This window comes from Stylophora pistillata, chromosome 7, assembly GCF_964205215.1.
Source record: "Stylophora pistillata chromosome 7, jaStyPist1.2, whole genome shotgun sequence".
NCBI lineage: Eukaryota > Metazoa > Cnidaria > Anthozoa > Scleractinia > Pocilloporidae > Stylophora > Stylophora pistillata.
This window is the reverse complement of record NC_142525.1, coordinates 14,637,191-14,649,598: the sequence shown is the minus strand read 5'-3', so window position 1 is coordinate 14,649,598 and position 12,408 is coordinate 14,637,191. Positions and strand designations below refer to the sequence as shown.

The window sequence follows — 12,408 nt, the reverse complement described above, 5'->3', positions numbered from 1 at the left end:
ATTTCACGATAAATTTAGGAATTGATAAATCAATAAATGAATGAACTATTTAGTTCATTCTGTGTTCACAAATTTTAAGCGCAATTTGGTGCTAATAAGCACACGTAAATTTTTCAAAGACAACAGAAATGCATGAGGCGGTAGGGCGAGAGCAACTTGTAGTCTTTGAAAAATTTGTAAGTGCATTTTCAAACCAAATTGCATAAGAAAACGTGTCGTTACTTATTAATAATTTGCATTTAAAAGAGTATCACAGAGAGACGACAGCAACATTTTGACAGAGCCCGTGTTTAACAACTTTGCACTCGATCATGTTACAACTTTGCACTCGATCATGTTACAACATTGCACTCGATCATGTTACAACTTTGCAATCTGTTTCACAAAAAATGCACCAGTTTTCAGTCAATCAGATGCGCATAATTTTTTCATGTATATTTAATTAATCCTAGCAAAAACTCAGTGTTCAAACTTTATGAATTTCATATATTCGTTGTGTTTGATTTATCATCTTACGGATTTACGTCGGACTAGTTTGATGACCTGCTCCCAGTTGGCTTGTTAGCTCAATTGGTAGAGCGCTGCACTAGTATCGCATAGGTCAGTGGTTCGAATCCCGTACAGGCCTGATTTTTTTAGGTCCGATTTTCACTATTGCTTAAATAGTGCTCTCTACAGCGAGGATCGGGCACATATACGTTTCTATTACCGCAGTTCACATACATGAATTTCACATATTCGTTGTTTTTATGAAACATATATGATAGTATCATTCAAAATATAGTATATTGTTAACTTGCTTCTCTTTGCCATAAGTGGTTGCTTGTGTGTAACTAATGCACGAGAAATTATCCAACTCAATAAATGCCTTGTTTGTAGTTTTTTTTTTCCTTTTTCCTTCTTTTTTTCAGTCTAAATTCTTCTTCCAAGGATATGTTAGATATCTTCAGAGTAAACGCACATGTGCGGACGTTTAAATGTGACGATGTTCTAGGCGTCCAAACTGGACTTTCGCGGAAGGCACAACAATAACGGGTAGAACTAAGTTAATAGAGAGGACTTAGCAGCGAGATCAGGAACTCGTCACGATTCCCTGGTACATGCAATCTCTTCAAGCGAGCTTTCATGGATTGCATTTTTAATAGCAGAGGTGTGCCAAGCCTCCAGAGTTTTTCTTTACGAAAAGAGCCTTTGTCGATAACTCGAGAATGATTGAAATCAATGTGGACAATAACTCTAAGCCGATCCCTAATCATCTAATCAGTATAGCATTCTTTTTAGACAATAACCGCCCTTTCCATATTTTTACTTTGTTCTTCTTATCACTTTTATCTCGCTTTTTTGTATATATTTTACTAATTTACATTTTATGTTTTATCCGTGGAAGGCTGTAGATCGACAACCGAAAGCTTATGTTTTCTAAAACTTTTTGCCAGAGAACGTTTCCACTGTATTTTAATACGTTTCTTCCAGGCAGCGCTTTAATTTTCATCCATTTTAGGGTAGTCCATTTGGATACTCAATCTGGGTAGTCCATGGACTGGGCGTCGATCTTTTGCTCATCACCCTTTTTAGTTGCTCTACGGAATTTCAATCCCTTTTTTTGCAAAGGGAGGAGTAAAATACGACAAATCCAATCAATTATCATTTCCATTGGTGCTGCAAGGAACCGGAACAATTGTATTATCCTTTTCAATTGATAGGCTACCTGTTGCAGTCTGTAGAACAAAAAGTAATCGTCCATATCATGGCTTGAATCTTGCTTTAGTCTTCTGGAGAGGTCGATGAGACGAAGACAAAGATTGTTAAAAAACTCAGTTTGTTTGTAGCGAAACAACACCTGTGCAAGTGCTTATATTATCTGGCTAGTGGACATTACGGTGATGGTGCATCATGGGATGGATGCAGTAGTGTGACCGACTTGGTTGCTTTTCAAACTTGATACTGAAACTTGATCGGTGCAGAGTTCGCAGAAACATAGACGGGTGTCTGATATTTGCAGGAAATTTGACCGGTTGATCAATTCGTATAAAATTTCGATCGTATGCAATGTTGAGATCAAGTTTATTCGCCAATAAGTAGCAATAGTTGTAAAGAAAAATACAGGTTTCGAAAATCATTGTGAATAAGATAAATATAGGTCAGTGAAATATAGGAAAGTGAAATAAAGTTTGTACTGTTGGTCTGACCTTAATATTGCCCCACCTGCAAACTCTTCCTATTTTTAAGTCACACGATTGATATCAAACCAAATATTGAACTCCGTTCACATGTTTCGGGCGTGAAGTAGTTATCAGCCATGAGCTTTTTATGTTACGGCGAGTCTTTGAGCGCGTGAGCGACGGGTATCGAGAATGAGAGAATATTTTTTGTATCATGGGCATTCTGGTCGACGGTTTCTCATGTAATACGCGAAAATTGCAAACCCTATATCATTTTTCTTTAATAGTTCCGCAAGGGCAAGTCCAACTTTGACTTGTTCTTCCTTAAAGGAACTTGTCATCGAACACGTCATGCGAGCCGAAAAGAAAGGCTATGACTAACCCAACCAAGTTGTACGAGGGACCGGGCAATGCTACTTGTGTAATGACAGTGATATTTCACTGATATTTTTTCCACATGTCTACATATCAACGAATCATGATTGGCAGAATGTTATTTGATTTCAATTATGCTGATCTGGAAACAATAGTATTTCTTGAGTAAATAATTTTATGGCCTCGAAAGGTCGGACTTCTTGGAGAGGATATGAGATTTGGATTAGTCTGGTTGGTGAGTCCCCGCCCACTTCCGGTATGTCAGTAATGAGGACATTTCCTAGTATATCCTATGACGTACTGATTAACAATGCACAAGCTGCAACCCAAGTCCCTTTCGAGCACTATAACTAATGAGTATTGAGAATCCAACATTTTCCCGCATACTTCCTTGTTTATTGCTACGCTGGAAATCGTGGTAAAAAGAGATCTGGATGAGTTAAAGTTATGGAGTGGTTCTCAATGATATGGTTTTCGTTTCTGCTCGTTAATGTTCAGCTTCTTGTCCGGAAAGCAGGCGAGTATCTTTTCTTAATTTTAATAACCTTTGTACTGTTTGAGGAGGTAATGTTTTGGGAGTTGGCGAGTCAACGAATTTTTGACAGCGTCCGTTCACAGCTAAAACTACTTTTTGTGAACTGCCATACAGTTTGTGTAGTTGCATATTGCTCGCAAATCCCTCCGAAAAAAGTGATGAATTAAAATGTACGTTTGAATTGCTGTTAGTGATAAGTACGTGTCAAGTAAGACGAATTTGTGAACACCAGCAGATCTAGAAATATCAAGGTGATGTTTACAAGATTCAAGGGAACTGTAAGCGTAAGTTTGATTATGGCGCATGAAATTCATCGATGCTTTAAATGTTTTTAATAAATGTGGCATTCGATCGATCGATCGCTCATTATTTGAACGATATCGAAGCACCAACCAAAAATACCATGGAACTTACTACTGCCTACTAAGTTGGTTAAAATTTTCAGGATTTTGATGATTAGTTCTTATCCTATAATACTATGACTATATCCCGTATTTGCTTTGAACCAATTTACTTCAAAACTTTGCTTCGTCCCTAAGGTGAGAGTCGAGTCGACTGCGTTAATAAACGAAAACAAATGCAATTTTTTCCTCACAGTCTTTATCAGAAATGATCTGTTTTATCTTTTCTCATCCAGCCCTTTAAGTTTAATTGTACTTTTAGTGTAAGTCGTCTAGTTTGAAAGAATTATATTCATGAGTCAAAACTTGCCAGAGACAAGATGAAATTTGATTCGTTCATGTACATGTACATGTGGTGTTTCGGTTTAGTGGTGGGCTTTGAATATTGATACGACCGTGCTTATACTTATGCTGTTTCCCATTCGTTACTCAATGTAAAAAACTATCATTTGCGTTTCTTTTGTTGTTATGCTTTATTTCTTCTAGCACTAATTTTATTTTTACCTCAGGAAAACTGTCTTCAGCAACATCTAGGTGCAATTTTTTACTCTCTGCACTCAATAATAAACATTATCAAGCTTTGTGCAAATATGGCAATGAGAATCAATTGAATTGGTAACTCACTTTCACTTTTAGAGGCAACTTATTTTTCCTGACATTTGCTCCCACACCCTACAGTCTGTGCCAGCTTACACTGTAATAATGATAATAATAACATTTTCATAGTCCCGAATTTATGGTGTTTAGGTCTCGATGTTCTATGTTACAAATTTGTTACTTGCATGTATTTGAGTAGCTAAGGGTGGCTAAATTATGTCATGACCCTATAAATACTTTCAGCCACAGCACAGATAATGGAAGAACAAATTTTATGTAGTAAATTTACTCTTCCAGCCACTTTCTTACAAGTTTTGTTGAAGTGTGTTTCAAAATTTAATGTAGTATGTAAATGAACACCCAAATATTTGTAACTTGAGCTATTTAAAGATAGCCCATTGATCCTCAGGTATAGCTGTCTCCCCTGTGGTTGGTTTGACCATTTCACAGTTCAGAAAATCATTAACTCTGTATTTCCCTTTTTGAGACTGATGATCAGTTCATTCTTGTGGAACCAAGTTGACAGATTGTTGATGTCATTATTAGGATTCCTTTCAATATTGTCAAAGTGACTTGAAGAGGTAAAGATAACTGTATCATTGGCATATGCAATAATTCTAGATGACTGAAGGGGCTTATTTGCATTTTTAAAATGGAAAATGAATAACAATGGACCAAGGATGCTGCCTTGTGAAACCCCGGTAGAAATGGGGTTGGGTTCTGAAAGAACACCATTGCTTTGAACAATTTTCTTTCGTAAAAGAAATAATCCATAAACCATTTCAGGGCAGTGTCACAAATGCCATGAAAAGGAAGTTTGCAGGGTAGGCTAGAGTGGCTAAATCAATAAGTGATTTTGTTTTCAATGAACAGGCACTTGTGATATACTGAAACTTCATTGTTTTTTCCTTGTAAGAATATGTCAGATAGTGGGCTTTCAAAAGTTATAGTTAACTTTCACTTGCATACACTTACCTAATTTACCTGTGTTTAATACACACTTTATTTCTTAAAAAATTACCATCAAAATTGCGGTGCATATTTAAATAATATAATAATAATAATATTTATTGATTTGTATTGCACAATTATAAATCCAGAGTAAAAAAAATTTCATCTGCGCATTACATCGACTCAACAAAATCTGGAAATCCTAAACATATTCCAATTAACAAAAAGTCTTATTTACAATAACTAATTAATCTTTAAAGTCCTATATACAAATCCTTCTTTATGAAAAGAATAAAAACAATAAATTAGCTAGGAAACACCTTCTGGAATAAATGAGTTTTAAGAGCCTTCTTGAAAGCATTAACTGAAGATATATTTCTAATAAAAAGGGGAAGATTGTTCCATAATTTAGGGGCAGCTGTATAAAAAGATAGATCAGCAAGCATGGAAAGAGACTTGCATGGTGGAATGTTAAGAAGTTCACCATCATTTGATCTAAGATAGTACCTACCCCCTGTGTCTTTCAGAGATACAAGATCGGAAATGTAAGTCGGAGCAAGTTTACGAATGGCCTTAAAAGTTAACAATAAAATTTTAAAAACAATTCGATATGCAATGGCTAACCAGTGTAGGGCTCTCAGCAATGGTGTGATTTGACAAAATTTACTTTCTTCAAATACAAGACGTGCAGCAGAGTTCTGGACTCTTTGCAGTTTTTGAATCTGATACACTGGTAAGCCGTATAAGAGGCTATTACAATAGTCAAGGCGGCTAGAAATAAAGGCATGAGTTTCAGCACATTTTTGCTAAGGTGCTTCCTTATCCCCCTGATATTATACAAATAATAGAATGCTGCAGAGCTTGTTTTCGTTTTGTGATCACCCATTGATAGGTTAGAATCTAACCACACACCCAGATTCCGAACGGGAGATTGTGGAGTAATGACAGAATGTCCAACAGTTATGCCATCAATTGTAATTTTAGTAAGTTGCTGTCTGGTGCCGATCAAAAGAAGTTCAGTTTTGGCATCATTCACAAGTAACCTGTCTTGAGACGTCCACTGCCAGATGTCCTGAATGCAATGTTACATGATTCCATTGTTTGGCACATACATCCTAATTTGCATACATCAAAAACACCCTAAAAAAAAGGAACACATCTAAAGCTTTGATCAAATACCTTTTTTTTTAATGAGAAATTATAGGTGCAAATTAAGTTTTTACTCTAAAATCAAGAGGAAAGACAAAAATCACTAAATATTTTTGTAAGTGTGCAAACAGGTTTGTGGATCAGATTTCAAAGTGAATATCACTAATTAGTATAATTTCAGAGCTGAGCAAAGAGTTTTCAGCAATCTGATTGGTCGAGCGGTTCCTTATATGATGCTATATAAACTGCTCCACGCGGTTTAAATAAAATGTTAATAAATGTTACTAAAATGCTATGATTTTAGAAATTTCTCTGTTGTTCAACTCTGAAATTATACTAAAACAATTATTTGGCTCAGGTTAAGTGAATATTGTCGAATAATCCCCTTAACTTCGTCTCAGGGATTATTCGACGATATTCACCTCGCCTTCGGTGAATAATTGTTAAATATAACAAAAATCTAACAAAAATCACTAAATATTTTTGTAAGTGTGCAAACAGGTATGTGGATCAGATTTCAAAGTGAATATGCAAATTTGGCCATGTGTGAAGAGATCTTGTGTTACATGGAATTTTTCAGTGAGAAGCAAGAAGAAAGTGAGCGAGAAATACTTCAGGACAAAAGCTTTATTTAAAGCAGTTCTTGATTTGCTGTTGTAAGCAAAACACGCGTAAATTCCCTACGTGTACAAAGCACATGCAGTGGAATTTATTGTGGTTATATTGTTGTTTACTTGACTTTATGGCCAGAAAATTGCACAGGGTTAGATTGAAAATTCTAAATTTATGACGATATGACACAAAATCTTCAATACTTTGCGGACATATTGTTACTCACTCATAATATTTACCTAGTAGGCCTCGCATGAAGTCCTTAAGTTTGATTTCAACAATGTCATAAATTACTAAGTAGCATTGTAAGATATAAGTGTTAATGATATTGTAAATTTCTTATTCTTGTTGTCTTAATGAATAATTGTATGAAGATTTAACTGGTTTTTTTTTGCTGTGAAAAACTTTTTTTCTGATTAAATTTGGTTAAAAACAGGGGTGCGCATTATACATTGGCGTGTATCATACACAGGTAAATATGGTAATTATTCTTAATTACTTCTCATTTAAACCTGAAATTTTGCTCTGAAAGCAAGGCCCTGGGCTGGAAATGTTCATAAGTGTAATATTCTTGTTCTAAAAGCACGATTTGAGTTTTAAAGAAAGAAAATGAACAAAACAGAGAACATGCAAGCTGATACCAAAATGAGCAACACTGTGCAATATCATACAAACAAAAACTTTACATAAATGTCATAATTTTTCCTCTAATTTGAACTTTTAAGAAATGTGTACACTTTAGATACTTTATTAATTTGATGTACAGCTGTAGTTTGAGGCCCATGCCCAGAGTTCATTTGGCTGGAATTGTGATTACTTAGAAGAATTAAGGAGCTACATGAATAGGGGAATGGATTTCTGCTTTCATGTGGACAGAAGACTTCAAACCTTTTTAAAAATTGGAGTTCTTTTTCTTACATGTAGAATCCTTACTTTGCATCAAAACCAAACCCATATTCCTTCACTGAGGCTTATTTTTTTTTTTCCGTTGGTATGCATAATTCTGTATGTTATTGCTGCTGATTTCATGTACAAGTACATAACAAGGTCATAACAAGGTACACAAGTCATGTAGTTTTGTGCTAACATTGATTATGATGACCAGGTTAAAATTCTCTCCATTGAGATGTATTTAAAATTTAAGCTGAGACTGTATGATATGTTTCCATCTTTTTATGGGTGCTCTTATAAACTCATTCCTTCAGCTGAGGAGAGGGAGAACTTATTTAATTGTTGAAGCCATGCTCTCAGGATCACACAGCTCTCATGATCAAAATTGAACCACGGGCATTACTGTTCAACTTGCTGCTTTGCCAACTTAATAATAACAATTTCCTCTGCTAACTGATAAGATCAGCCTTGACGCATCTGCCTAATTAGTATGTATGGGCAAGCTGATTGTTTTCTTCATCCTGGAATGGTCATTGTTTTATTCAATGGGCATTGTTTCCGCAGTAAAAACTGATGGTTAAACTTCACCGAATATCCGTCAATTATCTTGGGTTTCTTATGGTCATTTAATGGAGCAATATTGTTTAACATATCATACTTTGAATGGTGAAAATGTCTTTTTAAACAGATCATTTTGTGCATGACAATCCAAGATATGTAATTTTCTTTGTGTTTCTGTGACGCTACATTTAAGTCATTCTAACTCATTTTACCATGTCTTCTTGTCTGTGCCTTGTAGAAGAATTACATTTATTTGATCATGTTATTATAGAAACTTTGAATTAATGAACCGTTTTCTTTAGATCCCAAGAAATAATTTCATCGGTTTTTAATGCGACGCTACGAAAGTCACGATGCTAAGCGTCTTGGGTCTCACAGACGCGTGACAGAAATCAAGAATTTATCCAACAAAAAAAAAAAAGATAGGCACTTAAGACTGCATATGGCTACTGCTGCTACATCCCACATATTTTTGAGTCAGGCTTGTTCTGACAGGGGAAAGATAATTCAAGAATGTAGTGACAAATGGACAATCACCAACCATCAATTAAGTGGCAACAGATAATCATATTAACAATAATAATGATCATAGTAATAATTATGATAATGATGAGAACAAAAGTAATAGTAAAGATAACTTACAAGAGTTTGCTCAAGTACCTCACTGTACCTCTATTGGTCTATTCTCGAGGCTCCAATTATGGTGATTAAACTAGGCTTGTATTAATATTATCTTTGATTTTACCAGTTAATTATAAATATACATATATTTTGCTATTTCTTTGCAATTGCATTTTTTGTGCTTACAAAACATCGCTGTTTGCTTTGTTTTAACTCTTGGACCATATAAATTACCTCATATTGCGTTGAGTTCCCTTTGGGGCTTTTGTGTGGTCGCCGACACGAAATGGAAATTTGTAGGACGTAACTGCAAGTTCTCTTTGAGCTCTTTTGACTCTTGTATGGAAAAAATTGTTGCTGTGATAAATTGGTTGAGTTTAGTTTGTTAAATTCCACATAATTGAAGAGGCCTCGGTAATTGAATTGAAAACTCTGTGGAACTTTCTTTTGCACATCTGCTACACTGACATTACTTTTAAATTGAAGCTAACAAAATGCTAGTTGGGGGTCTTCTCATGGGCTCACTCGGTATTTAAGTGTGGAATTTTGAATTAGGAGGTTCGATCTCACTTGCCAGGATTCCGACAATCCAAAGCAGGCCATAATCGATGATAATCATTCGAGCTTGATCACTGCCGTCCAAGTTATGATGAATTTTCCTCCAGTTTTGGTTCGACACTGGTTCAGCTAGCGAAAGTCCCATTACAGTGCCACATCCAAAGATGAAAGGCGTTTATGAATCAACAAAGAAACAAGAATCCAACAGTTCTCACACGTTTCTCACTGGTGCTTAGTTCAATCGAAATAAATAAGGGGAGTTAAAGGCTCACGACATCATCCCGGGAAATGAATCGACATCATTCACAGAGTTCTCTCTCAGTACTGTTAGGGATCTCTAGACCTCATTTTCCCTTAGCCTTGCTGTCGGCGCACAGACGATTTCTTCCATTTCCGCGTTCAGGTTTGAAAATATGCTTTTTCGCTTTTAGAGAGATCAAAGTAAGAATTAAACCCAACGAATATATGAAATTCATGTATCTGAACTGCGGTTATAGAAATGTATTTGTGCACGATCCTCGCAGATACAGTCGATAGAGCGCCGGACTGTTGTGCGGGAGGTCGAGGGTTCGAGCCCCTGCCGGACCAACACAGTAGCATGATTTCTCACCGAGGGTGATAAGATTGGTTTAACATTTTAATCCTGTATGGTTTTGTTATTAAAAGTCGGTTGTTGTTGATCAAAAGCGAGTTCGTTTTGGTGAGTACGAATCGATTTATGAAATGGCGCCAAACTAGAGGCAATGATCGCACAACGAGGTATATCAAAGGAATTAGCGAGAACCCGTGCTAAGTGCAGCGGCAATCAAGCTGTTTTAACCAAACTTATTACTGAGCAGATGATCTACTGCAACAAGATGAATTGGACACACCTGCGAGTTATTTTGGAATTATTGGGCGCAAAACTCAACTTATTGATATCTCTGGATGAAGAAATTATTAAATTTTTTTAACGGGTACGAAATCGAAGAGGAAATTGAACTAGCCCAAGAAACAAATCTGCGAGTTCTCTCAAAGATTCGAGCTGTTAAGAATGCAATAAGTCAAGATGCTAGCGACAAGATTAAGGCAACGCATGAACAAGAAACCTCCCCATGTACATCACAAGTATTTACTCAACAACAACCTGTTGAATCAGAAAACGAACAAACTCTTCCAGGACAAAAGACCGCCTCCCAGTCAGCTCAGTCGATAGAGCGCCGGACTGTTGTGCGGGAGGTCGAGGGTTCGAGCCCCTGCCGGACCAACAATCAAGGTCTTAAAACAAGTGAGAAGAATATGCTACCTTTCTATAACATCAAGAAATGGCTAGATATTCTAGTCTTCTTGGATAGGGACTAATAAATGGAGGTCCCGTCTCCTACAGCGTGGGGGTAGGAGACGTTAGTTTCCCACGCACGAGAGTACTGTTTGATGGATGTCCTTCCCTGGGCTGGGATGGGTGGGTTGGGTTTAGGTTGGTGAACCTAGTAGGAGACCACGTGTCCTATTGTTCTCTCACCTGCACAATGTACAAATCTTTAAATATAATTATAATATAGCGCGCGCTCGTCCTATCTAATTCCTACTGCGTGAACATGAACAAAATCTTTATGTACGCACGGGCGTGCTCAATAAAATGACGTGTGCAGTTTCAAAATAGCTACAAAATTTCCGTCGTGTGAGTTCCTTAAGTTAAAGTTTCGGAAAGCGATATCAGGAAATGGAAGACCAACCAAACTTTTCTTTGGCTTTCGACCTTTCCGCAAGTAGTCAAGCCAATAAGCACAACGAAAATTAAACGAAACACAACAGGCCCGTTTCCCGATTTATCGGAACAGGAGCTGGAGAAAATTTTAGCTGAAAGACATTCAACAAGAACTAAGAAGACTAACAATTGGTCTGTGGCGACTTTTAAAGGTAAACGTCTCTGTTGATGAGGTTTTTTTTTGTTACATTTGTTAACTCTAGCGAAAACCATTTAATTACAAAATCAACAAAACAATCGGAGACGCCAACATTTTGGGGCAACTTTCATTTCAAAGAACATACAAAAACGTCATTCAGCGCCCAAATTGTTTTCGTATGTTATAAAAGAATTGTTTCATGCTTTTAGCTGTGCGTATATCGAGTTATGGATGCACTTGGGAAGTTTGGAGAGCACTCAAGAAGCTAGAGTTACTCTCGGCTGCGCCTCGAGCAACTCTTCCGCTTCTCTCGTGCTCTCCAAACTCCCCGCGTGCATCCATAACTCGATATACGCACGCACGCTAAGCATGAAACAATTCTTAAATACAAACTAAAAAAATACAAAATGGACCGGGAAGTGCAGCTGGGTTTGGAACTGAACCGACGATATACGCTGGAATTTCCGCGACTCATAATCAACCACAGGTCGAGCAGCGCGTTCAATTTAAGGGCTACCAATAACGTGGGCTAATTACAACTCTGATATTCTAAGTAAACTTTTTGGTAAGCCTCAGAACATTATTTAGAACATATGCGTGGGATTCTCAAAATTCCTGTATTTGAGAATGAAAACACCGCTCAGCTTCGCCTTGCGTACGTTAAATTAATATGGTCTAGATTCTTTGGGAGTAAGTTCTAGCCATTATGAAGTCTTCTCGTCGTAGTAATTATGTCGAAATTATCCACCCTTCACGGATTTGGACCCCAAGAAAACTGAGTAAAAACATCATTATGTTACCGATCAAAAACGGTGAGGGTTAAGGTCTAGGGTCAGGGTTCAGGGTTAGGGTATAGGATTAGGATTAAGGGGTTAGGGGTTAGGATTTAGGGTTTGGGTTAAAGTTAAGGTTAGGGCTAGGGTCTAGGGTAGGGTTAGCGTTAAGGGTTTTATTATACAAAAAAGGCTTATAGGAAATTTTGGAAGAGGTGGAAATCTGCGGAGGGGGGTCCAAATCTTCTGCGATACCGTGCCAAATCTCATTCCTCAGTTATTCGGCATGCTGTTTTAATTCCGGTGGCAGAAGATTTCCCAGACAGTCGACGTTAA

The 12,408-nt window shown here is 36.9% G+C and overlaps 1 protein-coding gene across 3 annotated transcripts in view; it reads left to right on the top strand.

The window, feature by feature from the left end:
- The first annotated feature begins 2,851 nt into the window (after positions 1-2,851).
- Positions 2,852-12,408, top strand: part of LOC111344862 (uncharacterized) — a 47,487-nt gene continuing 37,930 nt past the window's right edge. For 2 of the 3 annotated variants that reach the window (XM_088727796.1, XM_088727795.1), the window contains exon 1: positions 2,852-3,054. In XM_088727796.1, coding sequence (XP_088583922.1) covers positions 2,985-3,054 — 70 coding nt within the window. In that variant the 5' untranslated portion in view covers positions 2,852-2,984. Of the gene's footprint in view, positions 3,055-4,507; positions 4,652-12,408 lie in introns of those variants that run through there. The other variant, XM_088727797.1, reaches the window with a different exon arrangement.